Source organism: Phallusia mammillata, chromosome 1 (genome assembly GCF_965637545.1).
Source record: "Phallusia mammillata chromosome 1, kaPhaMamm4.hap1.1, whole genome shotgun sequence".
Lineage (NCBI taxonomy): Eukaryota > Metazoa > Chordata > Ascidiacea > Phlebobranchia > Ascidiidae > Phallusia > Phallusia mammillata.
The window spans coordinates 6452525-6476720 of record NC_137252.1 but is presented as its reverse complement, the minus strand read 5'-3'; the positions used below and the strand labels follow the sequence as shown (position 1 = coordinate 6476720).

General features: G+C 37.6%; 3 protein-coding genes and 1 long non-coding RNA gene across 7 annotated transcripts; 1 reads left to right on the top strand and 3 right to left on the bottom strand.

The window, feature by feature from the left end:
* The first annotated feature begins 384 nt into the window (after positions 1-384).
* LOC145217792 (uncharacterized) lies at positions 385-3853 on the top strand. The gene is made up of 7 exons (XM_080085136.1): positions 385-536; positions 720-792; positions 1617-1826; positions 2092-2238; positions 2496-2639; positions 3050-3226; positions 3624-3853. Exons 2-7 carry the CDS (start codon positions 735-737, stop codon positions 3704-3706), a joined length of 819 nt encoding a protein of 272 aa, XP_079941262.1. The 5' UTR covers positions 385-536; positions 720-734; the 3' UTR covers positions 3707-3853.
* A 30-nt stretch (positions 3854-3883) lies between these two features.
* On the bottom strand, positions 3884-8352 carry LOC145217786 (arrestin domain-containing protein 1-like). The gene is made up of 9 exons (XM_080085131.1): positions 8172-8352; positions 7842-7958; positions 7465-7560; positions 6918-7045; positions 6445-6621; positions 6026-6116; positions 5587-5687; positions 5123-5216; positions 3884-4434 (listed from the first exon to the last, which is right to left on the bottom strand). Exons 1-9 carry the CDS (start codon positions 8281-8283, stop codon positions 4259-4261), a joined length of 1092 nt encoding a protein of 363 aa, XP_079941257.1. The 5' UTR covers positions 8284-8352; the 3' UTR covers positions 3884-4258.
* Positions 8353-11778: 3426 nt separating this feature from the next.
* On the bottom strand, positions 11779-13343 carry LOC145217806 (uncharacterized). The gene is made up of 3 exons (XR_013857503.1): positions 12414-13343; positions 12158-12205; positions 11779-12082 (listed from the first exon to the last, which is right to left on the bottom strand). It is a non-coding gene; the product is annotated as an uncharacterized LOC145217806 (long non-coding RNA).
* Positions 13344-16320: 2977 nt separating this feature from the next.
* LOC145217762 (uncharacterized) lies at positions 16321-23916 on the bottom strand. 4 transcript variants are annotated; one of them, XR_013857485.1, is made up of 15 exons: positions 23749-23916; positions 22837-22941; positions 22250-22303; positions 21975-22010; positions 21781-21885; positions 21350-21391; positions 21146-21229; positions 20973-21056; positions 20194-20271; positions 19496-19576; positions 19322-19429; positions 18388-19109; positions 18107-18332; positions 17525-17994; positions 16321-17446 (listed from the first exon to the last, which is right to left on the bottom strand). XR_013857485.1 is itself a non-coding variant. In XM_080085107.1 (14 exons), exons 1-13 carry the CDS (start codon positions 23846-23848, stop codon positions 18120-18122), a joined length of 1812 nt encoding a protein of 603 aa, XP_079941233.1. In that variant the 5' UTR covers positions 23849-23916; the 3' UTR covers positions 16321-17994; positions 18107-18119. The 4 variants fall into 4 exon arrangements, 3 of the variants coding, with proteins under 3 accessions (XP_079941233.1, XP_079941242.1, XP_079941250.1); XM_080085107.1 differs by having other exon boundaries at positions 16321-17994; XM_080085116.1 differs by having other exon boundaries at positions 16321-17994; positions 19322-19414.
* Between the last annotated feature and the right edge of the window lie 280 nt (positions 23917-24196).

The window sequence follows — 24196 nt, the reverse complement described above, 5'->3', positions numbered from 1 at the left end:
AAGTTGTTTGTTTAGGTTACGACGTCACCAAAACTACGCCATATTACCTGTGACGTCATGAATATTTTTTCACTAAGTTTCACGCACTGGTCAGTTTTGCACCCGAAAACTGAAACATATTGTTTACGCAAATAGTCGCAGTCCAAAAGATTTTGTTCGAGGAGAAAATTCGGAATCTAAAGTCGTGGTCGAGATCTCAATCTAGTTTCCGTCAGTTTTATCCACTCGGCTACCTATAGATTAAGAGATCGCAATCATTTAAGCCTATCCCCGAAATGCGTCTGTTCGTGTCGCCTGAGGCTAATCTTCAACCGGTGTGAATCTGGTCTTCCGCCGCAAAGTCACGTGACCGGGGTCTGGCACCTTTTTATAGCTGACTCAAAAAATCACGTTTTCTCTCGGAATAAACCTGACGCACTGGATATCGGGCGTATATATATGGTGTTCTGATCAGACACAAATATCATTCACAGCAAGGTAAGTCAAGAAATCGTACTCAAGAGACAAAATATCTGCTTAATTTGTCAGAACTAAAGGTAAGTTTCTTTTTTTCATTTGTGTTTTTTAAATTTGTTGTATTGTAATTCAAAAACTTGAACTTAAATGCGCTTTCGTCGCTTTTGCCATTTTCAACATTTCTAGCGACGTGATCATTATTCGTAACAACTTGCATTGCATATGTAATTGGTATTCGTTTGCTTATTTTATTTTTTTTGCAGATTCGCAGTCACAAGATGAAAATATTTGTGATTACGGCTTCGATTGTCCTGTGTCTTCTCTTTACCGATGCAGGTAATATATTCGTAACGTTTACTGCGCTGTTTTCCTACCGCTTCTGTTATGTTAAAAATATTTTTATTGTGTTTAACGCCCTTCTTATATCTTTACGAGTCTACCGAGGTTTGTAAAACGCTGCATAAACATCTTGTAAGTTAAAAAAAGACAATAAAAAACAACAGCTGGCAAAAGGGACATATCCAATGCATTTAAAACCTTGGCAGAAGCTTTGACGTTTTACAACTAGTCTGAAACGTCTTTTGAGTCATTGCTTACGAAAACGTCAAAACAAGGGCACAAGAAGAATAGGATAAAGCGGTACTTGTTCCCCGGCCCCTTTTAGGTTGGAAGTTTACTGCTGTTAATGATTAATTTACATGTATTTATATTTTCGTAAACGGTAATAGGCCATTTTTCTACGTTTATTTTGTTTACACCAGTGTTGAAACCAACCTTCAAAGTCACGGGGAGCCTAAATAAAAAAAGTGTTGCACAGCCCTCTAACAATTGCGTCGCGGCACATAATTTGCCAACGACTAGCTCACAACATAATAGTGCGTTGTAAGCCTACGGAGCAAATATGGCCGTACTGCTTCCTGCAAATTGTGTCAAATATAATCTGTAGTATTTGAGAAGTTGAAGAAATCACACAAAAAAGGCAATCGTTTTATCATCCAGTAGCCAGATAACATGACTGCAGCTCCAACTGACATTATTTTTTTGGTTAATCAATGATTAGGGATCACTGCGGTGCCCGGATCTGGACACAATCTGGCTCACTTGTGAAAAAGTTTGCTCATGAATGGTCACCACGCAAGATTTTTATTTAAATCTTCCAGATGCGGGAAGAGGAGGTCGCTCATCAAGGCACCGCGGAGGAAATTATGGAAGGGGACAAAGAGGTCCTCCCGACAACGAGGAGCTCCTTGAGCGTTGTATGGGCCGATGTGTGTCTTCCGACGGTTGCTATGGAGACTGGGAAGCCTTCTTCATGATGATTGGTCAGGGATGGTCCTGTTTCTCTTGTGTGAAAAACAACTGCTCAAAAGGTAAGAAAGATGTCTTTTTTTCGACTCACTTTTTTTAATTTTAAGTTTTTCATTTGCCTTGTTTGAGTTTTTTCTGTGCTACATTTCTACCCCCTAAGTTATACTTACGAACTAATGGTAGAACTTTTACAGAGAAATGTCTTTAATTTTGTATTTTTCCTTTACTTTTTCTACATAACATTATTTTTTACTCAGTTTTAGCTTTTCAGGTTGATCACGTTTTATTTCAACCTAAACCTAACCCAGACTCTTCTTCTCCATACAGATGATGGTCAATTTAATCGCACCGCTTGCTTCGGTGAAATCTGCACTCCGTGCCAACCCATGCCCGAAGAATTCTGGACCAGAGAAGCGAATTGTTTGGCTTGTGAACAAAACTGCACCGAAACGTATCCACCTACTCCAACCATAGGTCTGTATTTTTAAGGCCTAAAAATTTGTAGGCACAGATATTATAAGGTTGCGTTACACAATAATGACCTTAGTTGCTCATTTGACCCGCAATTTTATTGTTAATAGCAAGAAGTCGTAATTCAAACCCCATGACTCTCTACCGATCAGACACACTATTGTTTTGACTTCTGAGCATGGTTTCATAAAAGTTTATACCTGTTGGCTATAACTTCGAAACCTTAATATGCAGCAAATAATCAACGTATTTTCGCGCAGACCCAGTTGCTGAAGAGCTAGCAATGTACGACTGCATGAACGCCTGTGGTGACGCGTCCAACTGCAGCTCGGTAGTGACACCTAACGACTTGATCGTTAATCAAACTGAATCATGCAAGACTTGTGTGAAAGATGAATGCCGAGGTTGGTTTAGTATTTTGTAATTTCATATCTAACTTGCATGACTATAATGCACGATTGTATTGTACATGATAATAACCATGTGAAAACAGCGTTATTTTGTAACAACTTGTCAACAAAAACACAAAACTGTTTATAAGCAGTTCATAAAATAATCTGTATTTTGTTGGTGCTAACGCCAAGCCAATTTATGGCCTTATACATGATCAAGTCTAGCTCCAAAACATTTCGCACGTCAAATATTGCTACCTTATGCTTTGCTATTGCAATTGAGAATGCTTGGTGACCAGAAATGGCTGCAACCACTCATGGGTCACTTTGATTTATATATGAGTGTGCCGTGATCGCTGGTCTGCATTAACGCTTCAGGGCTGATCTCATTTATGAATATTTGTTCATCTTATGTTATTCAGAGGAAGAAGGTGACAACGAGGCAGCTGAAGCAGGGACAAGTTGCCCGATTTGTGACAAAGTTGATAAGGCCAGTTGCTACGGAGAAGCGCTTGAAGATTGTTATGACTGCGTGACCGCTACTGAAGAAACCAAACAAGGAGTTTTTGCATGCATGGATTGTCTTCAGGCCTGCACTGGTAAGGAACTGGTTAGTCTTTGAAGTTTCGGGCGATTTATACACTTTTTCATCTGTTTGGTTTGAGATTTCGTCGAGAGTTTCTTAAGCGTTTCATTTCAGGCACGAAAGTTAAAAAGGTCAATTTTTCAACCCTAGGCTACTTATATTAGATTCTCCTTTAAAAGGTTGTTAGGAAAATAAAATCTTTTACTAAATGCGTTTAACGCACTTGGTGGAAGATATAATAAAAGGAAGGCGCTCATGACAGACGCTACAGTAGGCTACAGACGCTACAGTAATCGCTGTGTTTCTCTCTTTTCGAATAATTTTTTTTTCAAATCCGTGTCTGGAGTTTCTCTGAACAAACAAAATGCAAATTGTTCATCTATTAACATAAGGCAAACTTGTTTCACCAGGTGAAGATGATGATGAGCATGATGATGATGATGGTGATGATAGTGATGATGATGATAGTGATGATGAAGATGACCATTACTAACTTATAGCTGTGGATCAATTTTCATGATCGATCACAAAATAGTTTTCAAAAACAAATTTACCCAGTTTTTCATTGTTGTTGATTTTTGTTTTAACATTGAGCTTTAAGTATGTGTACGTCGAATAAACTACTAATCATAAATGCAAACCTTGTCTGGTGTTTAAAAAAACAAGCAAACACATTCCTGCCCGTCTATTTATCACACTATTTCTGACATGTTTTAATATAGACTTTAAAATCACGCAATTCATCCAACACACAGCAAATTTTGTTTGACCAGTAAGAAAAAACAATTGTAACTGCACGACTGCATTAAAGAAACACCAAAACAAAAAACGCGAAACTATAGAGTGTAACAAAGATTACAAAAAATAAAGTGCATAAAACTGATGATTCAACCGACTGCATCTACAAAGGCTTGCAAACAAAATAAATGGGGTTTGGTATAACATGATATTGACTGTTATTAGCACGTATGACTGACTCAACAAATTTTACAGTGGTGATTGTGCAACAGAAATTGCCCCCAAAACGTGACAGTGTCTGTTGTCTTTAGTATGTTGTTGATACTTTGTTCATTTCCTCCCTAAGAGCAGAATAGGGACTCGCGCTCCAATCATAGTAAGCATAGAGAGGTGTGAAAGCAGATTCGCTCATCGCATCGCCATCGTCTTTCTCCTTCGCGTCAACCGAACCAAAGACGCTCTCCACATAAGCAGGCGGAGGATCTACAAACGTTTTTACCGAATTTTAATCTGATGTTGTGAAATAGAATAAATAATGCTTTACTGGCATATTATTATTTTCAGTAAGATGGTGTTCATTTTGCTTTTAAGGTTTTATTCCAATATCAATCACTTTAATCAAAGTAAAATTGTAAACGCGACGGAAATTTGAGCCCGATCCCGAAAGTCTAAGCCCAAAACCCGGCCCGATCCCGAATCGTTTTTGAGTTGCCTGTTTAGGCCCGAAAGTATGATTAACATGCTGAAACATCGAACCCTCAAGAACGACCAAGACAACAAACACAATGGACAATTGGTCGTAAACCTGGCGTTTTAAGGTTGTTTGACATTAGGTTTAGGTTAAGCAACTGGCCCTTTAGCTAGTTAAATTTATTCAAAAAAAAATACTGACATAGAGTGTAAAGTCTGGCCGGAATTAAGCCCGTATAAGCCCGAACTCGAACCAGGCCCAGGTATCCCGGCCCGATTTATAACTCTGAATCAAAGCAAGCAAGTTCATTAATGCGTGCAAACACGCCAGACCATTCGGCCAAGTTCCTGCCCTAAAAACTTAGTTCCTGAAGCTGGAATGACTGTGTTCTTTTACGCCCCCTATCGCGATTTAGTGTTTTTATGTGATTTAAACTCATGAGTCCTCACATTAATAGCTCTACCGTTTAAACCCACTCACAGTTCTGAGGAGAAGTGTCTTCTGGTAGCAACGGAAAAGTTCCAATCCGGATCGGCAGAGTCAAGTCAACATTCTTTTTGCACGTGACTCGAATCTTAAAATAAATAACACTTAGTTTTTTCTATTTGATTTTACATTAAGACAATAAGTCATGGCAATATGTCTAAAATCATCGACGTTGCCATCGTTTGCTTCTTGCATACTTGAACTTTTTTGACTTAATGTCTTTGATAATGTGACGTCACGCGGTTTTTAAGGCATGTAAATTCCTTTATGGCGGATTTTCTGATATTGCAAACTGATGATATACCGCTGCACCAAAATCAGCCAAAAACATTTTTATTGCAGTTTTTTTTTTTGTGATCAAAACAATATCAGAAACAGCATGGTAACATTGGATATACCTTTTTCACTTTTTGTGTAAAGTGTCTAATTAGCAACTGTCAAAAATGTCGCAATATTACCTGCAGTCTGTGTTTGAGATCAATGATGCTGCAACCAGGAAGATCGGATGGAGGAAGACTTGGGATCAAAATCTTTCCCCGCCATTCACCAGTGGCATTTTCTAAACAACATAAACCAGCGATTACTTACACAGCTCGATACTTATACTTATACCCGGGCCTTATAATGTTTGCCTTAATTGTTTAAGGGCTAATCAACTACATCAAGGAAACCATAAAATAAAACTTTTAGGAAAAGATAACATAATTTATTTACATTTAAAACTTGAGTGTTTTTATCAACATACGCTTTTCTATATTCAATTGATTCTGCTTGAGAAAATACACTTAGGCTCAATAGTGCAAAATTCATTACCGTTTAATGAGTTTTTTTTACATGTTTTTGGTTAAATTCGAAACTTGCATATCCGATGTTAAATAACCCCAAAATCCCCCGTACCTTTAATTGCGATGTGTTCTTTAATTTTAGCCGCTGACGACTTGCTGACGTACGTGAGGGTTCCCCAAGCTTTGCCATAGAACTTTGACTTCTGCAAATACGATATTGTTAGAAACGTAAGTTCAAGAGCTTAAAACATCGTTGTAACATATTATTTGCTAATACATTATGCACGGCAGCAACAGTTTATTTATCAGTTAAGACATAGATGAATAGCTCGGATCAGCCCTTAAGCGTCAATGCAGACCAGCGATCACGGCACACTCCTTCTTATCGTTATGACGTGTTTTCCCCAATTAGGGGTTTATGGTGTAATGTAAACCGGGTGAAAAAAAAAATAAAAAAAAATATCAGAAAACAAACAAACAAAAAACGGTCAAGAAGAAAGCAGCAAACTCCGTTTAACATCCGGGACTAACTTGTTCCAACTTGACCTTCACTGCAGTGACATCATACTCGCTGTCGTTTTTGAATGTGAGAAAGATGTTAATGACTTCACCAGGTACATAGCCTCCTTTGTCACAGGAAGCTTCAACCAGCAGGGGGCGCCCTCCAAAATATCCTTGCTTCTTTTCGGCGAAAATTTTCGGTATGATCTGCAAATCAATAAACTTTCATATAAGGGCAGTTAAGACTTTTAAAGCATGCGTAGCAAACAATGGTGTGTGTGAATCTACTTTGGCATAGCGCCCGCCCCGGAAAAGCTCCTCTCATTAAATCCCCGCGAAATAGATTTCTCTAGCCTTATTTATATTGTGGCAAGAAGGCATTTGATTCGGTATCCCATCTGCCACAGGACTACTGTAATTTTTAACTAGTGTGGGGAATTTTACATTTCGGCTTGTTGTTGGCTGTTTTCAAATGTCCAAAATTCAGAGTTGGTTTGCAATACCTTAGCCTGTGGGTCTTTATTGAGATCTGTCATAGGCACCACTGTAAAAAGTTCTTTAGTAGAATTGTCTAATCCACTTGGAATGTCGATTTTCGCGTAAATGGTGTAGCGCACCCAACCGACAGAACCTGAAATAGAACCCAACATAGGTTGATTACCTAACAATGTGTTTAATTCCAACATTCAATGATTGTAGTTACATATGTAAACCGATTTGTCCAAGCTCATGCTTCGTGCATTTAAAAAAAATCCTTTTTAAAAAAAACCTCAATTTGTTTATGATTGTTTGAAGTCAAATCTCAAAGATATTAACAAGTCACTCAATACTCAAATAAAAACAGCTTAGGTTTTTGTTGAGTATTAAATTATGACAGTCAAATAGTTCAGCAGATAACTATGTTCAAAAGAACTAGTTTAAAGGACTAACAATTTTCTGATTTATTAAGTATGTTAGTGCAAACAACCAGCCGCTCACTAGAAGCAAAAAAAATCAAGGCGACGGCAATTCTGCTGTAAAATACCAAACAATCATGTAGGTGATACCGACCTTCAAAAGTACAAGGTGAATTTTCGGAAAGGGCAAATGTAAAAGGAAATTCGCTTACACCCGAGGGAAGACTGTCACCATCCCAAGAACGTCCACCTAAAAACACAAATATACCGATTTTTCTTGAACAAAATTTAACAACGATTGTCCAATAAATATTAGGCTACAGTGAAATAAATCTGCAGGAACGATTTAAGCTTAGTTCATGTTTTGTTGTGTACAATTATGTTGTGCGGTAAACAATCCAAGCTCCTAAAATTATAATAAAACACTTGTGCACGTATAATCTAAATTTCGGATTAGCCAGTTATTCGAATAACAGGACTGTCTTTTTTTCAGGAAAACTTCCGCTGGAAATTCCTACCAACGAAACTTACTGCTTGGCCACACCGTGATCTGTTCGTCGGCGTAATACTCCTCCTTTTCGTAATACGTTTTCCTCCCGCCATCGTACCAAGCGTTGTGAGCTTTACCACGAAATCGAACTTCGATCGCTTGAAACGTATTTCAAAAGATGAATACATATTTAAGACGTATACCAGGTTTTTATCAATTTGTAATTAAACCAAAAATCTCAGTTCTCAGGGGAAAAATATGCACTGGCACCAAGATATTAATACAGCTTGAAGATAGACAGAGAGAAATGACACGTTTTGCGACATCAAGCAAGTTAAAGTAAATGTGTCTTGTACAGAAAGGCAGATTACCTCGAGCTTTGAATGAAGCGTCAGCTGAGACCAAAACTTTTCCTTCGACTTTTTCTCCAGGTGAAAACACTGCTGGATGTTTAGCAAACTCCACGCGAATTTTCGGACCCATTTAAATAAAAATTGGTAATGTTACGAACAATACGTCGGAAGCTGTCGAAAGATGGAAAATATGAGTTGAATTTTATTTCGGAAAATTGAAACTACTAAACTTAGCATTCAAACCAAGTTTTTTTGTGTTTTCTCTCATAGCAAATACATAAACATACCTGTCTCCAAACACTAATTCACCCACGCGAAAATGTATTTACTTGCAGCCTGCTTTGAGAGGCATATAACCATTGTCAGTCTTAATGCTTTATGAAATATTTAATTTTCTGCAATTTGATTGTGACGACACAACCACATGTTTAGCCGGTTTCCAACAAGTCCATAGAAATCATTTCCATGACACTTTTTTATAACGTCCTGTTTTATTTCACGTGAGACTTTTTGACAAACGTTGTTGCAGCGCAAATTAACCGGATACCGCGATTTAAACAACAAACTTTTAGTACACATAAAAACAAATTAGTTCATCTGTTGATCCAGAGCTGCAGTGTCACCAACTAAAAACTTGAACAACATCCTTCATTTTTTCTGACAGGTACAAATCCAGCAAATGTCAAGGATACTAAACTAGCAGAACGTTTACAAGATAGCAGCTCTGCACACTGCCATGATATGTTTGGTGTTGAAATCCTGACAGGAGCACCAAACTAAATTTACTGTTGGCAAAAAACAGTTGTCAGGTCAGGTATACAACATCACTTGACAATGTATAGGTTCTCCTTTATTGTTTTTTGCTTGATAATTTTTTAGATTTTTCAATCATTTTAAGCCCACAGTCCAGACATTACATCCAGCAGCAAGTGTAAACCACAGATGAACAACATTTAGATACATAACTTTTTACTAAACAAATGAAATGTTACAAGTTTTCCAATGAAAGTTACATTACTGAGGTAAGTGTTATGTCTATGCTGTGACATAATGTTTAAAGTTGTGGTGTTTAAAATACTTAAATCACATTAGTTTAAACTTTAAATAGTCACAATTAGGTTTATTTGGGAAATGACAGTTTTCGAAAACAATAATCTGAGATTAGTTGGCAAGTTTCAATGAATATATTAAGTCTCAGGTAATGCTTATGATTGTTGACAATTTATGCAGCCAACAGTAGTAAATATGTTCACCATCCTAAACTAAACTATGTTTTGTTGCTATGTTATACAAACTTCACAATGTGTCATTTGTGTACATGTCTTTTACTCCTGAAGGCTTACCAATCAACAACAAATAAGACTACATATTCTGCCTGGCATATCACGTTACAATCACAATTTGTTCCTATGAACAACAAACTTACATTTAACTAACCTACTGTTTGTTTTAATTAAAAATAGCCTTAAAAGTGTTGGCCAATGAAACAGTTAGCAACCAACCAAATAAGGTTTAATTATTTATACAGGTTTCTGTTATTTTTTTTATATAACTTGACTTGCAAAAAATAATTGATTGAAATGAATGAAGTTTCCAGGTTCAAAACTTAACATGCACTTTTTATTCTTTTAGGCACAATATTGTTCAATAAAGTCAAGTGGATTGTAAATTAGTCATTTCCATTACAAAGTTATCTATGAAAAACTATGAGTCCCCACAATATGGTTGAGAATGCGACAAATGTTTCTCTCACAATCTTCAAGTTTAATGTGATGTTTTTGACATTGCTGGACCAAAAAGTATAAAATTGCAGCAATAAGTTTGACACCTCAAACATATGACCTCCAGGTTTGTAACTATGTGTGTAAAGTTTGCATTACTTAAGAGCTACTTATTGATTAAGGTGTATTTAATAATTATTTGTGTTAAAAACTACTTTATTGATGGCTGACAATCTACTTCTACACTTGAATTCTTACCTGTGAAAAAAGCAAATAAGTAAATGAGCAACTTTACAAACACACATTTAAAAAGTGTCTGTTATCAATGTAACTTGCACATTTCGAAGCTGAAAAGTAACTTTTTGAAACAAACTTGGTTGATTGCTGGAAGAAACAGAACACCTAACATTTGTATATTATGAAAAAGAAAGAACAATATCTCTCACTGGAAGATACATGCCTAATTTAAGAATTTGTGTCAGTTCGAAGTAACCTTTATTTTACAAAATGAGTGTCTCTTGTTCTGGCAAGATTATCCAAACATCTGAAACTGAATATAAGACAGACTAACATGCCTGGCGTACTGCCAATAAGAGTTTGGTAAGTTGTAACTTGTAACATAAAGGCCAGAGCCCTGACCCTGTCCTGAGTTTTCTACATCCAAACAGAATTACTTAATCGGGCTAAAACACCGTTTACTTCCTAGTCAAGAAACTAACATGTACCACTGCATTGAAACTAGAGCGTAACACGAACACTAGTGTAACTGAAAGTCAGGCTGAAACGTTTTTACGTTTGGGTGTACGTTCGTGCACATTCTACGGTATTTACTTCACCAATTATTCATGCGGAACCAATACCGCTAATCACGTGACGTGCAGTGCAACTGCGGTCACGTGATTCGCTCCCACATGTAATGAATTGGTCGATTTATCAGCCGAAAATGATGACAAACCTAATGCTGTAAAAAAAGTTTGTTAAGCAGTGTTTAATTATTACATAGTGCTTTTAGCCGATTGTTTTGTCAAATTCCTGTACGGGTTACGTTTACAACCATTTTTTCCTGAGCTGTGTAATATGTTGTGTTCCAAACCTTACAGGAAAGTTATCATTGTAGACCAACGCGTTTATTATTACATTGTGTTAGTAAAATACCATTCAGTGTACTAGCCCAAATGCAAGTGGGTCGTGAGGGTCAGATTACAATTTTCGTGTGATTAATATATTGTGTACATTGTCGCCTATGAATACCATATAAAAAGCGCAATGGAAGAATAATCCCCCATGCCACTACCAACTAATTCCAAATACTTTCACGTTTACTGGTGCCGTAAACAGTCGGCAACAATGGGGCAGTTAAGGGATCGAAATTTCCGCATGGTGTCGCCACGCAACAGTTATAGTTGTCATAACGGCACAAATTGAAAGGCCTAAATGGGCAGGAACTTGGCCGAACGGTCTGGCGCGCCTGACCCACATACAGACATAAAAAACCCTGATCGGGATTCATCCCCGGGAGAGTCCTGGGTTCAAAACCCGGGAAAAAAAAAATTTCGCATTACTCCGTCATAGTTTTACCACTAAACATTGTTATTTGCCAACTTAAATCAACTAAAAATGGATTATTCTAAATGGAAATCTGAGTTAAATAAAAGATGTCCCAAAACAACTGGCAAGAAGGAGGATTTAATTTTAAGATGCGTTGTATTTCTGTGTTTTTTTGCAATAGCTTCTTGTTTTTTCTCTGCATAACTACTTGTACACAGACTTCAGGCTCATGATAGGAATGACAACTTCACTTGTGCTGTGAGCTTGATGGAGAATGTAGGTAGCAGCTCTGAGTTACAGTGGCACAAAGTAGAGTTTACTCAAATAATCAGCTAGGATCAAATACCACACACAACTGAGGAACAAGTGAAAGTTTATTTTCATTTCAAGTCCACATGTGACAAAATTTCCAACAGTGATGTGAAGGCTATTGTGAAAGGACGCCTAGTCTGAAATGTTTATCTGAGTTTTATTTAAGTGGCATTGTACATGCTTCACTGAAAAAAATGTTTCATATAATGTCAAAATAAAACTTAAAAACAGTGGAGAAATTGTAAATTCAGAATGTGAGTGTGCAGCAGGAAGAGGACCTGTTGCTACATGCAAACATCTAGCAGCCACAGCTCATGGTTTCCAAATTTCACATCACAGAAGAGCTATCTGTTAAGAAAAGTTATACAGATCAGCTGCAAACGTTTCACCACCCTGCAACACAATTGAAAAGTAATCACTCACTTTATTTATTACATGTACTGTATGGTGGTGACTTGTAAACCTTGTTTTCTACAAATTAAAACATTGAATGAAACACAACTGAACAAAGTAAGTGCAAGGAATGCTAACCAATGAAAGTTTCGCATAACAGCACCAAAATTTAGGGATATTATTTTGGCAACTGAAAGAAGAAATATGCAAAACTATGTGACTCTAAGTTTGTACTGTCCACAGGAGCAATATGTCATGGCAAAATGTATGAAAAAAGGGCACTTACTTTGTTCAGCAAAACAAAAAATATCCACATGAGTGCGGCAGGTCTGTTTATTGACAACCAACAGCCATACTTTGCTGCAACACCAGATGCAAAGCAAGAGAAAACTGGTTTGGTTAAGATTAAATGTCCATCTAGGGAAAGATTGCAATTATTACCGAAGGTGCTAACTTCCCATATCTGAATTTGTGAGTGACAGCCTTCAATTAAAAAAATCATAAATACTACTTTCAGATTCAGGGACAAATGGGCATTGCTAATAAGCAGTACTGCTACTTTGTGGTGTATGAATTCGAAGATTTTTAAGTTTTCAGATTCAAGGACATTTGGGCATTGCTAATAAGCAGTACTGCTACTTTATGGTGTATACATTTCAAGATGTATTTGTGCAGAAAAATTGCGAATCGGTCATTGGTTTAAGTATTTATATACTAAATGTTTAGTTGATAACATAAGAATACATTATCATGTACTTTTTGGAAAACAACACACATTGTCCCGGACAGAACTGCCATACCCTAACTGACATACACAAAAAAATGTAGCACTTATCTCTAACAATACATTGCCTAACATTTGTCCCCATAAAACAAACAAAACTAAGTTTATTTGACAGATGCAGCATAATGAGGCATGGATTGCTTTAATATATTGTATATTTTAGCTATATATTATTTTATATTAAGAGTCCTATGACTCTCTTAACATTGATCCTTTCTGATGCAGTATGCCTATCCTTTAGTTACTACTGAAATATTTTCAAGCTGGCTTTTTCCTTCTAGCATTGTTAGGGATGTTAACAAATATATCAAAGGATGTAAACAAATATTGCACTCTGATTCCTCTATCTGCCATAATGCTGTCTACGGGTTAAGAAAACTCTGAGACATTTTAGTATAGTACAGAATCTTCTATTACTAGCCTATTGTGGTGTACCGTGTATTACAGAACAAATAAGCGCAAATATCATACGAGTTACTGTGATTGCATGAACGTTGTATTTCGTCATCGTCACCTTATCAGTGCTCGACCTTGATTGTCATTTGTCGCTATTTAACACCTTTTACCATCTGTACAGTTACGTCATCGTCACCTTTCTCACTATATATATTCACGTGTGTTGTAACGATACCAAGAGGAGAATCAGTGACAAGCTTTCTCTCACATGAGAGACTACCTCTCTCTCTCTGGCTCTAACAATATCGACGATGCTACTAGCTTACTCAATAAACCAACTTTAACGTTCAACGCCGTCCAATATATCGGACTAAGCTCAGACAAGCAGTAGCTCAGATAGTCAAGGAATTAAGGGTGCATAACATCTACAGCCAAAGATACTTCTGTAGTGAAAGTACGACGTCATCAGGACCAAATAAAGCCCCTACATAATTTGGTGACCCCGACGTGATCTTGACGGACCCTGTACTCAACTACGAAGCTCTGAGCTGTCCGCCTACAGTTCCTTGGCCGTTTCGAATCAACATCTTTTAAGACGATTTTGCCAGTTGGTTTCTCACTCGACCGTCTGCAATCAAGTGGATATGTCTACCAGTCAACATACCGAGGACAATACTGACTCGTTGACACCTAACGGAGGAACAACCGAGATGTCGCAATACCTTCTGATACTTCAACGAACCAATCAGCGATGTGATCTGAAGTACAAAGACCTACATGACGAAGGCGAACAAGAAAAAAGAAGACCGACGACAAAGCAAAGTAGACCACAACGTTGATGACGATGTTGTTTGTTAAAAACACTAAAAGTTAAGTTTCATTATTGATGCATGTTTTATTACTAAGCTACGCCTAACTTTGTGTTATGTTAGAAAACTCCTTTATAACTACGTCAAAACGCCTAACCGTGTGTTATGTCCAAACGTCTAATGACTTAGTATTGTTATACGACCTTCCCTATAATGACTACCATAGGTTGGTACTGTACAAAATTAATTTTAGACTTGACATGGCAATGTAATTCTATACGATAAACGAATTTTATTTAGCTAAACGTGCTAAGGAAAAATGCAGAGGGAATGCTTCGTATTAACGGTAAATTTGGTGTTTAAGCTAAACGCATAGGGCACTGCTTATACAAAGCGCCATAGTCGCGCCACCGTACACTGAGCGCCAATGCTAGCTCATTTTGAGCACATTTCACTACGAGCACGCTCTCGTAGGCAGTAATGCTGTTAGTCGCCAGGCATTGCTTTACTTTATACCATCCGACAAAGCGACACATTTCTTAAGACTGCAGATTGCACCGCACTGTCAGTCAACACATGTTGGAGGCACTGCCCCAGAATTTGACATGTGCATTTTCACTTTGCCCGCACCAAACCGTGTACGCTAGCCAACCCTGCCAAGTACTATGTTTTGTTAAGTTTCTTACACATTCGAATTTCTAACACAAGCCAGATGTCAAAACTAATTTTATTTGTATACACCTCTACCTGCATGCCACCACACGAAAGACTCGCTCTCCGGAAAAGCACTTTTCGGCGGGGTGGCCTGTGTGGTGTACCGTGTATTACAGAACAAATAAGCGCAAATATCATACGAGTTACTGTGATTGCATGAACGTTGTATTTCGTCATCGTCACCTTATCAGTGCTCGACCTTGATTGTCATTTGTCGCTATTTAACACCTTTTACCATCTGTACAGTTACGTCATCGTCACCTTTCTCACTATATATATTCACGTGTGTTGTAACGATACCAAGAGGAGAATCAGTGACAAGCTTTCTCTCACATGAGAGACTACCTCTCTCTCTCTGGCTCTAACAATATCGACGATGCTACTAGCTTACTCAATAAGCCAACTTTAACGTTCAACGCCGTCCAATATATCGGACTAAGCTCAGACAAGCAGTAGCTCAGATAGTCAAGGAATTAAGGGTGCATAACATCTACAGCCAAAGATACTTCTGTAGTGAAAGTACGACGTCATCAGGACCAAATAAAGCCCCTACACTATCACTTGTACATCCTCCATGAAAATTACTTCCAAAAGTCACTAGCCCTTTTGGTAAAATTCCAACCAGAATCCTTATGGTATTTTTACATGTTGAAAATGTGGAATTTTGAGCTTTAACATTTGTTGGTTTTTTTAATTTTTGTGGCATCTAAAATAACTCTGGTAGCAGGAAACTGCTGTTTAAATTTGGCGATCATTGATTGATCAACAACTTCTCGTGCTGGCCATGTATTTCTTTCATCTGATAGAATAAATAAATTATCGGTTTCCACAACTTTTCAGTTTAAGGGTCACAACGCTTGATAGTCACCTTCCTTTTCTCATGCAGTTGACTGTTAAGTGGAAATTTATGGCCACCTTTACTTTCCAGGCAAATTGACACACAATAGTATTGTGACATTGTATCAGCAATATGATTAATTTCTTAAATTTTTCTTTCAAACGTTCGATTTTATCAGACAACAGTAGCCCCGCAATACAAATCCGTCGCAAACTATAACTGTTGCGTGGCGACATCGTGTGGCCATTTAATATTTTAATTAACTGCCCCATTAAACAGCATGTGACAGAGAAGCATCACAAATAAGAAAATAACACAACAGTGTAAAAATATTTTGCATCGTTTAGTGCAAAACATTTCTACTGTTCCAAAACTGGTAGTAGTAATTTAACCACGACGTTTTGGCACGCTTGGGGTCACCAAATGTGGTAGAGCTACTAACACTGAGCTTGGGCTGGCCCCCGCCCTGAGAACTTCTGGTAGGTGGCGCAAAAGAACATAGGCGTTTATGGTGCTGACTCAGCAATTATTCTTACCATATACCCAAATTGCTGTAACAGCACCATAAACGCCTATGCTCTTTTGCGCCACCTACCAGAAGTTCTCAGGGCGGGGGCCAGCCCAAGCTCAGTGTTAGTAGCTCTACCACCAAATGTAGCGAGGCGTTTATTCGAGGTTTGGCCGAATGGTCTTGCGCGCCTGACGCATATACAGACTTAAAAAATCCTGATCGGGAATCGTCCCCGGGAGTGTCCTGGGTTGGAACCCCGTGAAAAAAATCTTAATAGAATAACGCAAAGTATGTTTACGTCGCATAAGACGAGAGTCAAAGAAAGAAGGCAATCTGTCCGTTTCGCTGTAGTATGCAAGCATACGATAGTCGTAAATGAGAGAGGCCGCTACAATCCGTTAGTTAACAGCATCCTCAATAGTTTAAGTCCACTACTTAGTTAAAATAAAAATGCACATAGGCCTACGTATTTTTCAAAAAGAACTGCGTTTTTCATGAAGAACTGAAAAAATGCCAACAGAGTAAATACCATTGCAATTATGTTTTCTGTTAGCCGAACAAAGTATTGTCTGTAAAACTTGTTAGGCACAGACTAAAAATTCGAACAAAAAATGTTTTGATAGATTTAATGTGATTAAATTATAGCTGGTTTTGTCATAAAGCGATATCACACACAATACTATGCTACACGCGTTTTCAAAGATCCACTAAAAACCGAACAAAAATGTTAATTTGCAATCGACTTGATAAGCTAGCAGCCATGTGACAGCACTTTAACATACAAGACAAGCATTTAAGCAGCAAAACGGTCTGTTAAATGGTAAATACAAAAAAATGCCGACTTTTAGTGCAACCAAAATCGTACGCACGAGCCATGGTCAAATACATATTTTATGGTTGGTATCGAACGAAATAAAATTAAATATTGCACTTGGGGGTGAAAATCATTGTTTAAAGAAACACCAGACAGATTTCTACAAATGTAGGGAAATTGTGTACACAACAAACAAAAGTTAGTTGTTGGAACTTTTACCCCGTTTTCCGTCCAAACTTTGACCTCCGCTCGCGTTTGAAATTTCGACTCGTTGTGTGTTTGCATTTCCTTGCTGCTCAGACCCCACACCAGCTGTACACATAGGCAATACAATTTTCTGTCTGATGTCATCATTCATGACACAGTAGAGCAGGAAGACGACGATTCCCTGCGATCCGTTTACCAAGATGTGCATGTACATGATCACATCTTTTGAAAAATCATTTCCGATTCCTGCAAAAGCAATAGTTCTCATTGTAGCACACCATAACTTACAAATACTCATAGAAGTTTACACACAATACAGTTCACCTGTGAAGAAAGCCAAAACCCAAGTTCCACCGAGCATGAGGAACAGTAAAAAAAACGACTTTGCTCTCTCAACGCGTCTCTTATCCCTGGATCTTCTCCTCTGTTACGTATCTTCTTCGAGTGCAACATCACGTGTGTCGTCTTCAGAATAACTACGAAGTTAATGAAGAGGACGAGAGCAATAGGAGCGACCACCGTTGCGTAGAAGATCGAAGTACCAGGGACCAACCAGCATCTATCATACTTGAGAATCGAATTAAATTCATTACATTGCTCGTAAAAAGGTTGGGGCTCCATGTAGATACCGTGGGAAAACCCTGTAGCAATGGACATTCCCACTATAAAAGCAGGAAGAATCCAACCGACCATCCTAAAGATTATCAGTCGTTTTGAAGGATCCTGTGTTCGAAACAGCACTGGAAACGACGTCCCTATAAAGAGACGAATTCCTTCTACGAGAAACCACATTCCTGAAACAAACATTAAATGACACTGTCACTCCATAGCTATTTATGTCCTCGCGACACATAAAGCTCCATTGAGAATGGTTTGCGCTAGTTAAGTTCCAATTTTTTTGCTCACCTGAACACAACAATCAATACTGATTGGTTGCAGTCACAAGCACGCAGGTGTTGTCATTCAAGACCGCAAGATCATTTAACATGTTGATAACATGGAAAAGTAGAAGAGCTAGTGACAAGCTGATTTGAACCGGAACCCGATCTCCGCTGTGTTTCGACTTGTAGAGGATTACTACGGTGGCGACCAGAAATATGATTGAAACTGATTCTGTGGTGAATGATATGGCCTGAAAATAAATGTTTTTTTATCGTCTATTGTAAACTAATCCAATGATTGATTACTTTGCCTCCCTTTGGAATGGCGGTGGATTGAACTGCCAATAGAATGGTGAAGAGGGTAAGATGGTTGCATTTACAAGTGACGTTTCCTGTTGCGTCATCACTGATCGTGACGCAACCACGATTCGAGTACTTCTTTTCAACCTCATCAAAGAAGAGACAGATTGGTCCAATTTTGTTGATCATCAGGTTTGCCTTGTGTTTATTTTTCGCGACAATCTCTTTGCAGAAAAACTCTCTTGGCACTGGAGGCCCAGTGAAAGTTATATTTCCCTGAAGTTGATCGTGTGCACGAAAAGCACGTGGTTGTTTGTTGTGTGAGCGCAGGAAGCTGTCCGCGTCCCAACCAACTATGACGATGTATGTTGTGTTCAATGTAGCTATGTACCGCGTTTTGACACGAGAACCAAATTCGACTGGCTCAATCTGTGCAGTTCCTGTTGTGTTCATCTTAAAGACAAACACTGCAACCACAAGTCGTCTAACCCCACTTGTTTGAAACGTGAAGTAGAGTTGAGTGGACCCAAGCACAAGACTGGATCTGTATTCACTCTGATTCTGTTCTACAATTCTGATGTACAATTGGGCGTTCCCGTAATCTTCGGTGATATTTTGCCCCTTGGTTATATTGCTTGCCACGTTTTGCAGCAAATATTCGATTGATTTCAAGTCTGCTGGACTTGCTGGTTTCAGGTTTTCGACCTTCCGCTTTAGTTGAGGAAGATCTTTGAAAAGTGATGTTAAATTATTGGTAAGAAGCTAAATGCAAAAACGTTATTTTAATATGTACGTTTTTTCAGTATTAGGGTGTGGTAGAAAAGTGGGATATAGCGATGTGGTTTAGAGTTCGGAATTTTTTAAATATATTGGGGAGAATATTTCAGGGTGTTTTTGCATTTCATTTTTAAGTGTAGCAGCCAAATTTTAGAAATCTTACATTTTGGTAAAGGGAGGTTGTCCGAAGTTGATTCTTGTGCTGTTGTCGTTGGTCTTGTAATCATAGTTTTACCTGTTGATACTGTTGTTCTCTCTGAAATTATTATCACTGTTTGGAATTATAATGTGGTAGTTTTGTGTTATGTTTCTGTTAAAAATTGTGATGTAGTTTTACTTGTGCGTATTGTTGTTGTCACTGGAACTGTTGTTGCTGTCCCGTTCATGGTTGTTGTTTGCCTACTGGTTTCTGTTGTATTTACAAAAGTGGTAAGTGTTAAAATAAGGTTAACATTAGCAATAAACGGTAGACATTTAAGGAATAAAACACATGGTAATGCAGATTAAGGTGTGAAACTAAAAATTGCACATTGGACTGTCATATTGTGTTAAAATATCAGCTATTGCTGCCAGGCATAATATCAAGTTTGCAGAGCTTTTCTGACAAATGTAATTTTATTGCGACGTTTCGACGTCCTATACGTGTCGTCTTCATTGGGGTAAATAACACTGAATGCGACTAGGACAGTGCACGATAAACAAAGAAAAAAGGATGGAACCCAAGCACATGACAACGCAACGAAAACACCGCGCAATAACGAATGCATGGTACGGGCACCTGCTTACAGATTAGAGGCCCAATCATTCGTTATCGCGCGCTGTTTTCGTTGCGTTGTGACCTGCTTCCTTTCCATTCTTTTTTCCCTTTGTTTGTCGTGCGCTGTACTAGTCGCATTCGGTGTTATTTACCCTGATGAAGACGACCTGTACAGGACGTCGAAACGTCGGAAAAAATTACATTTGTCAGGAGAGCTTTACACACTTGATATTGTGTTAATGCTGCGATCATTTTCATGGTAGTGATTGTAGTTAAACCTGACGGTAGTGTTGTTGTCACAGGAATTGTGGTTATTGTCGAATTTGATGGTATCTTGTGTATGGTTCCTGTTGTATCTGTAAAAGTGGGAAATAATGTTTAAAAAATAACTAAACACCATACATCAGCATCAAATCATGAAAACAAAACTAACAGCAATAATGGGAAAGTTTAAGACATGTTGTTGGGCAAGGTATGTGAATAAATAAATTACAATCAATGGACGAAAACTTTCAGATTTTTGTCAACCCTAAAATGTCGAAAATCAAATAGCCTCAAAACCGAAAGCAAATTTAGAGTAATTATCATATGCAGCACGATAATTAGAGTTTTTGCCACTTTGTAAAAGCTAATTTATTTTGTAACAAACTCGTTGCTGAGAATGGTTGGCATCTCACAAGTGCACTTTGCCTTTGTGTTGGCTTTCCAAATGTGGTTACTTTCATAGGCTCCGTACGTATCGACAGGAGATGCGCACTTGTCATTCGTAAATCTACCTCAAATTTAAAATAACCTATTTGGTTGAAAAACCTGATGAAAATGTATCATGCCTTTTATGGAGTAGGAATAGTCATCGAAAAGTCATATTCACCTAAACAGGCGAATTTAAAGAAATCTGCCACATTTATGTATCTTTAGTTTTTTCATAACCTCTGTCGTTTATTGCATTCCAAACTCTCCAAATAGCACACGTAAGAAACTCGTGATGGATGCGTGCATACGTAGGACTTTTTAACGGCACCTATGGTTCCTTTTGATATTGTAATGGCAGTTTTACCTGATACTACACTTGTTGTCACTGGAATTGTTGTTGGAGTCTGTATTTCCATTGCTGTTTTTTTTCTTTGGTTTTCGGTTGTATCTGCAAAAGTTGTAAATGTAAAAATAATGTTTGAAAAAAACGTGAATTAATTTAAACACATCAGTATAAAAAATCCAAACAAAACTTACTGCAATAGTGGGAAAGGTTAAGACATTGTGTTGGTGCATAGTTTAGGTATATTGCTGCTGGATACAATAAATGAGCAGGAACACCTACGTATTTTATAAGGTTAAGTAGGACATTTGTTATTCGATATATGTACTTATTTACTTTCCTTTTAAGAAGAAACGATAGTTGGGTAATTCTGCTGGTAATTTGTCACATAAACTTACATGCTTCATAGTGTTTGATAGAAATCTCGACTTCTTGTTGAACTGTGAAAGATTTATTATAACATACAACTTCTATGTACTTTATGTTTTCAATAAGAATTATCCACATTTTATTTTGAATATTTTATTTTAAAGAATTATTCAAGTTATTAAATGCACGCACGATTTTATGCGTACCTAAGGATTAATATCACATTTCATATTCCATCACAAAATTGCTGCCAATTGCTACACTGCAATTAATACAGTTAAAACCTCTTGTAGTGAAACATACCCGGTATGGTCAATTCCAATGTGCATTGGATAGATTTGTGCTAGGTTAAAAATATGCAACTGGCAAAATACCTTTAATATTCGAATCTAGTAACCCAATAATTATAATTAGGAGCGCTTTTACCTCATTAGAAAAACTACTGGAACATTTAGCATACTTGTTGGAGTCTGATTAATGAATTGCATTTTCACTTCCACTTTGCCTCCATAACCTGAAGAAAGTATTCCTGACATACAACAATTCGCCCCGACACACCCGGATTCTATGACAAAACAAGGTTTGTTTTTCACCGGAAGATGGTTTAGAATCCCATCAACTAAATTTGTGTTGCTGTGAAAAATCACTGCCTACCTGATGTGTTGAGACGTATAATTATGTCGCCATTCCCTGCAATGAAAGCATCATGTTTTTGACAATGTTTTCTATTAAGAACGACAATAAACCCATAGTTTGCACATCGAAATCTTATTCAAGCGATGCATTTAACTATTTCTACTTGCAGCTTCTAACTCCTACCCATTCTAACCACCTACGTTTTGAAGTCTTTCAAGTGCACAAAAATCAATAGCGGGCGAACATTTTAGCACGTTCTTTAGGCAAATTTATAAGGAACGTATTTTACTTACACATGCCTCCAATCCCAACGATGACCGGTAGTGTTTCCTGGTATGGAGCAAACACTGGAAAAAAAATAATTTATTTATTTATGTTTAGGAAGTAAGAGAACCAGCAATTCTCAACCTGATCACGGAATTTTTTACATTGGCATATGCATCATCGGCTAAAACTTAAAATTACTGCTACAATTATTCTGCCTTAATGCTGGGGACTTCTTGCTTTATTAATTATTGTCAAAATGCATATGGTTAACACCACGCAGTTATTTTCTCTTGAATAGGCAAAGGTGAGTCGTAATGAAAAAAATGATGTAATAAAACTTGTATTTGCAAATCATGAAGTCATGACTTTAAAATTGTGTAAGTTCTCCTACTAACAAAAACAATTCTACGATTTGCGCTAAAACTCGTTCAATATTTTACCAACAAGCAATTCAGACTACATTTAATTTATACAATGTGCTATTTACAAATAATCGTAATACGACACGTTTGTAATATGGGTCGCCCTTTAAATTTTTCTGGCCTCGGCAGAAACGAATTGTAAACAAGTCTTGGAAGTTATACGATAGAAAACCCGAAAAAATGAATCTTACCCAGTATGTTTGTTTCATAGAAAATAGACATAAAAAGCTCACCACATTTGCTGCCGTTTGCAAAATACTGACAATGAAACACTGTGCAATTTAAGGGACCAAGACCTAGAAAACAAAATTTCATCAAAAACTAATTAACTTAATGCTGAATAGGACAAATAATGTGGACAATTGCTGCAATCTTCCCATTTCGTTTCAAATTTGAAACATCTAAAACAGTGTTTCTCAACCTGGGGGTCGCGACCCCCCAAGGGGTCGCCAAGCACTTTTGAGGGGGTCGCGGAGACGCAACCGAACACGGAATTATTTTATCTGTATCAAAAAAACTTTCCCTGTGACTTTTGTTTAGCATATAGTAACTCACACGACCGTTTGATTTAGAGCTGGCGCAACAATATTTGCGATTGTATACTTCTATAATTGCGGGTTTTGGTTTTTCTTAACATAAAAAAAAACACGAAATAGTGAAATAGTTAGTGAAAAATAGGCGTTTTCCGGAATACAGCAAAACGCCGAACTATTGCAGCCACGTTAGATTGCAAATGGGTGATGAACACAATCAACACATGCTGGTAGTTAAACTTCCTGTGTGTGTGCGTGTGTAAAGGGGTCGCGTGGTGTTAGAAAATCTCTAAAGGGGGTCGCATAGTAAAAAAGGTTGAGAACCACTGATCTAAAACATCTAAAAGCATTGGGCAAAAAGCATTTAGACGTTTCAGTCTCCGGTGATCTTGTAAACTTGCTTATTTCGCCCAAACAGGAATTTTATTTTATTAGAAGAAGAGCATTTGTAGTTAAAGAAAATAACTATTTCATGAGGCAATTTTGAGTTGAACCAAAAAACAAACCGCAAGCAATTCAGAGGTTGCACATTTAAATAACTCAACTGATATCAAGGTATACTTAACTCACTGCAATATTCTGTTGGATATTGTTGGTAAGTATCATGAAGCAGCAAGACAACGAACAACAGAAGTTCAACCAGACGAGCTTTCTTACGAGTCAGCTCCATATCTTACTTGAATCTGATTCGCCCAAGTGAACTTATAGTTCTTTTCAACTAACACCAATGTAGTCATGCAATTAGTGCCTTAAATATCTCACCTTCTTTCAGATTTTCCCTGCCACTTTCTTCTGAGTTTGCATTAACCCCGCTTTTCGATTTAAACTTTCATCTCCTTCCGCGTTTGTTTCACATCCGCCTACGCACGAGAACATCTATAAGCTTGTAAAGTACTTCCTGGAAATGTCATAATCTATGACGCAGTACGGCAGGAAGACGACAACGTTCTATAACCTTTAAGATGAAGCTGTACATGAACTCCATGTTTGAAATATTGTTTCTGTTTTCTGCATAACA

Excerpts from the sequence above, each read along its gene's own strand:
- LOC145217792 (XM_080085136.1), top strand. The coding sequence starts at position 735 with ATGAAAATATTTGTGATTACGGCTTCGATTGTCCTGTGTCTTCTCTTT. Across the intron at positions 793-1,616 it reads TCTTCTCTTTACCGATGCAG|ATGCGGGAAGAGGAGGTCGC; the intron begins GTAATATATTCG and ends TAAATCTTCCAG. Across the intron at positions 2,640-3,049 it reads TGTGAAAGATGAATGCCGAG|AGGAAGAAGGTGACAACGAG; the intron begins GTTGGTTTAGTA and ends TATGTTATTCAG.
- LOC145217762 (XM_080085107.1), bottom strand. The coding sequence starts at position 23,848 with ATGGAGCTGACTCGTAAGAAAGCTCGTCTGGTTGAACTTCTGTTGTTC. Across the intron at positions 19,577-20,193 it reads GACAACAACACTACCGTCAG|ATACAACAGAAACCAGTAGG; the intron begins GTTTAACTACAA and ends CCACTTTTGTAA. Across the intron at positions 19,430-19,495 it reads GACAACAACAATACGCACAA|TGATAATAATTTCAGAGAGA; the intron begins GTAAAACTACAT and ends AATTCCAAACAG.
- LOC145217786 (XM_080085131.1), bottom strand. The coding sequence starts at position 8,283 with ATGGGTCCGAAAATTCGCGTGGAGTTTGCTAAACATCCAGCAGTGTTT. Across the intron at positions 7,959-8,171 it reads CGCTTCATTCAAAGCTCGAG|CGATCGAAGTTCGATTTCGT; the intron begins GTAATCTGCCTT and ends ATACGTTTCAAG. Across the intron at positions 6,117-6,444 it reads TGAAGGTCAAGTTGGAACAA|AAGTCAAAGTTCTATGGCAA; the intron begins GTTAGTCCCGGA and ends TCGTATTTGCAG.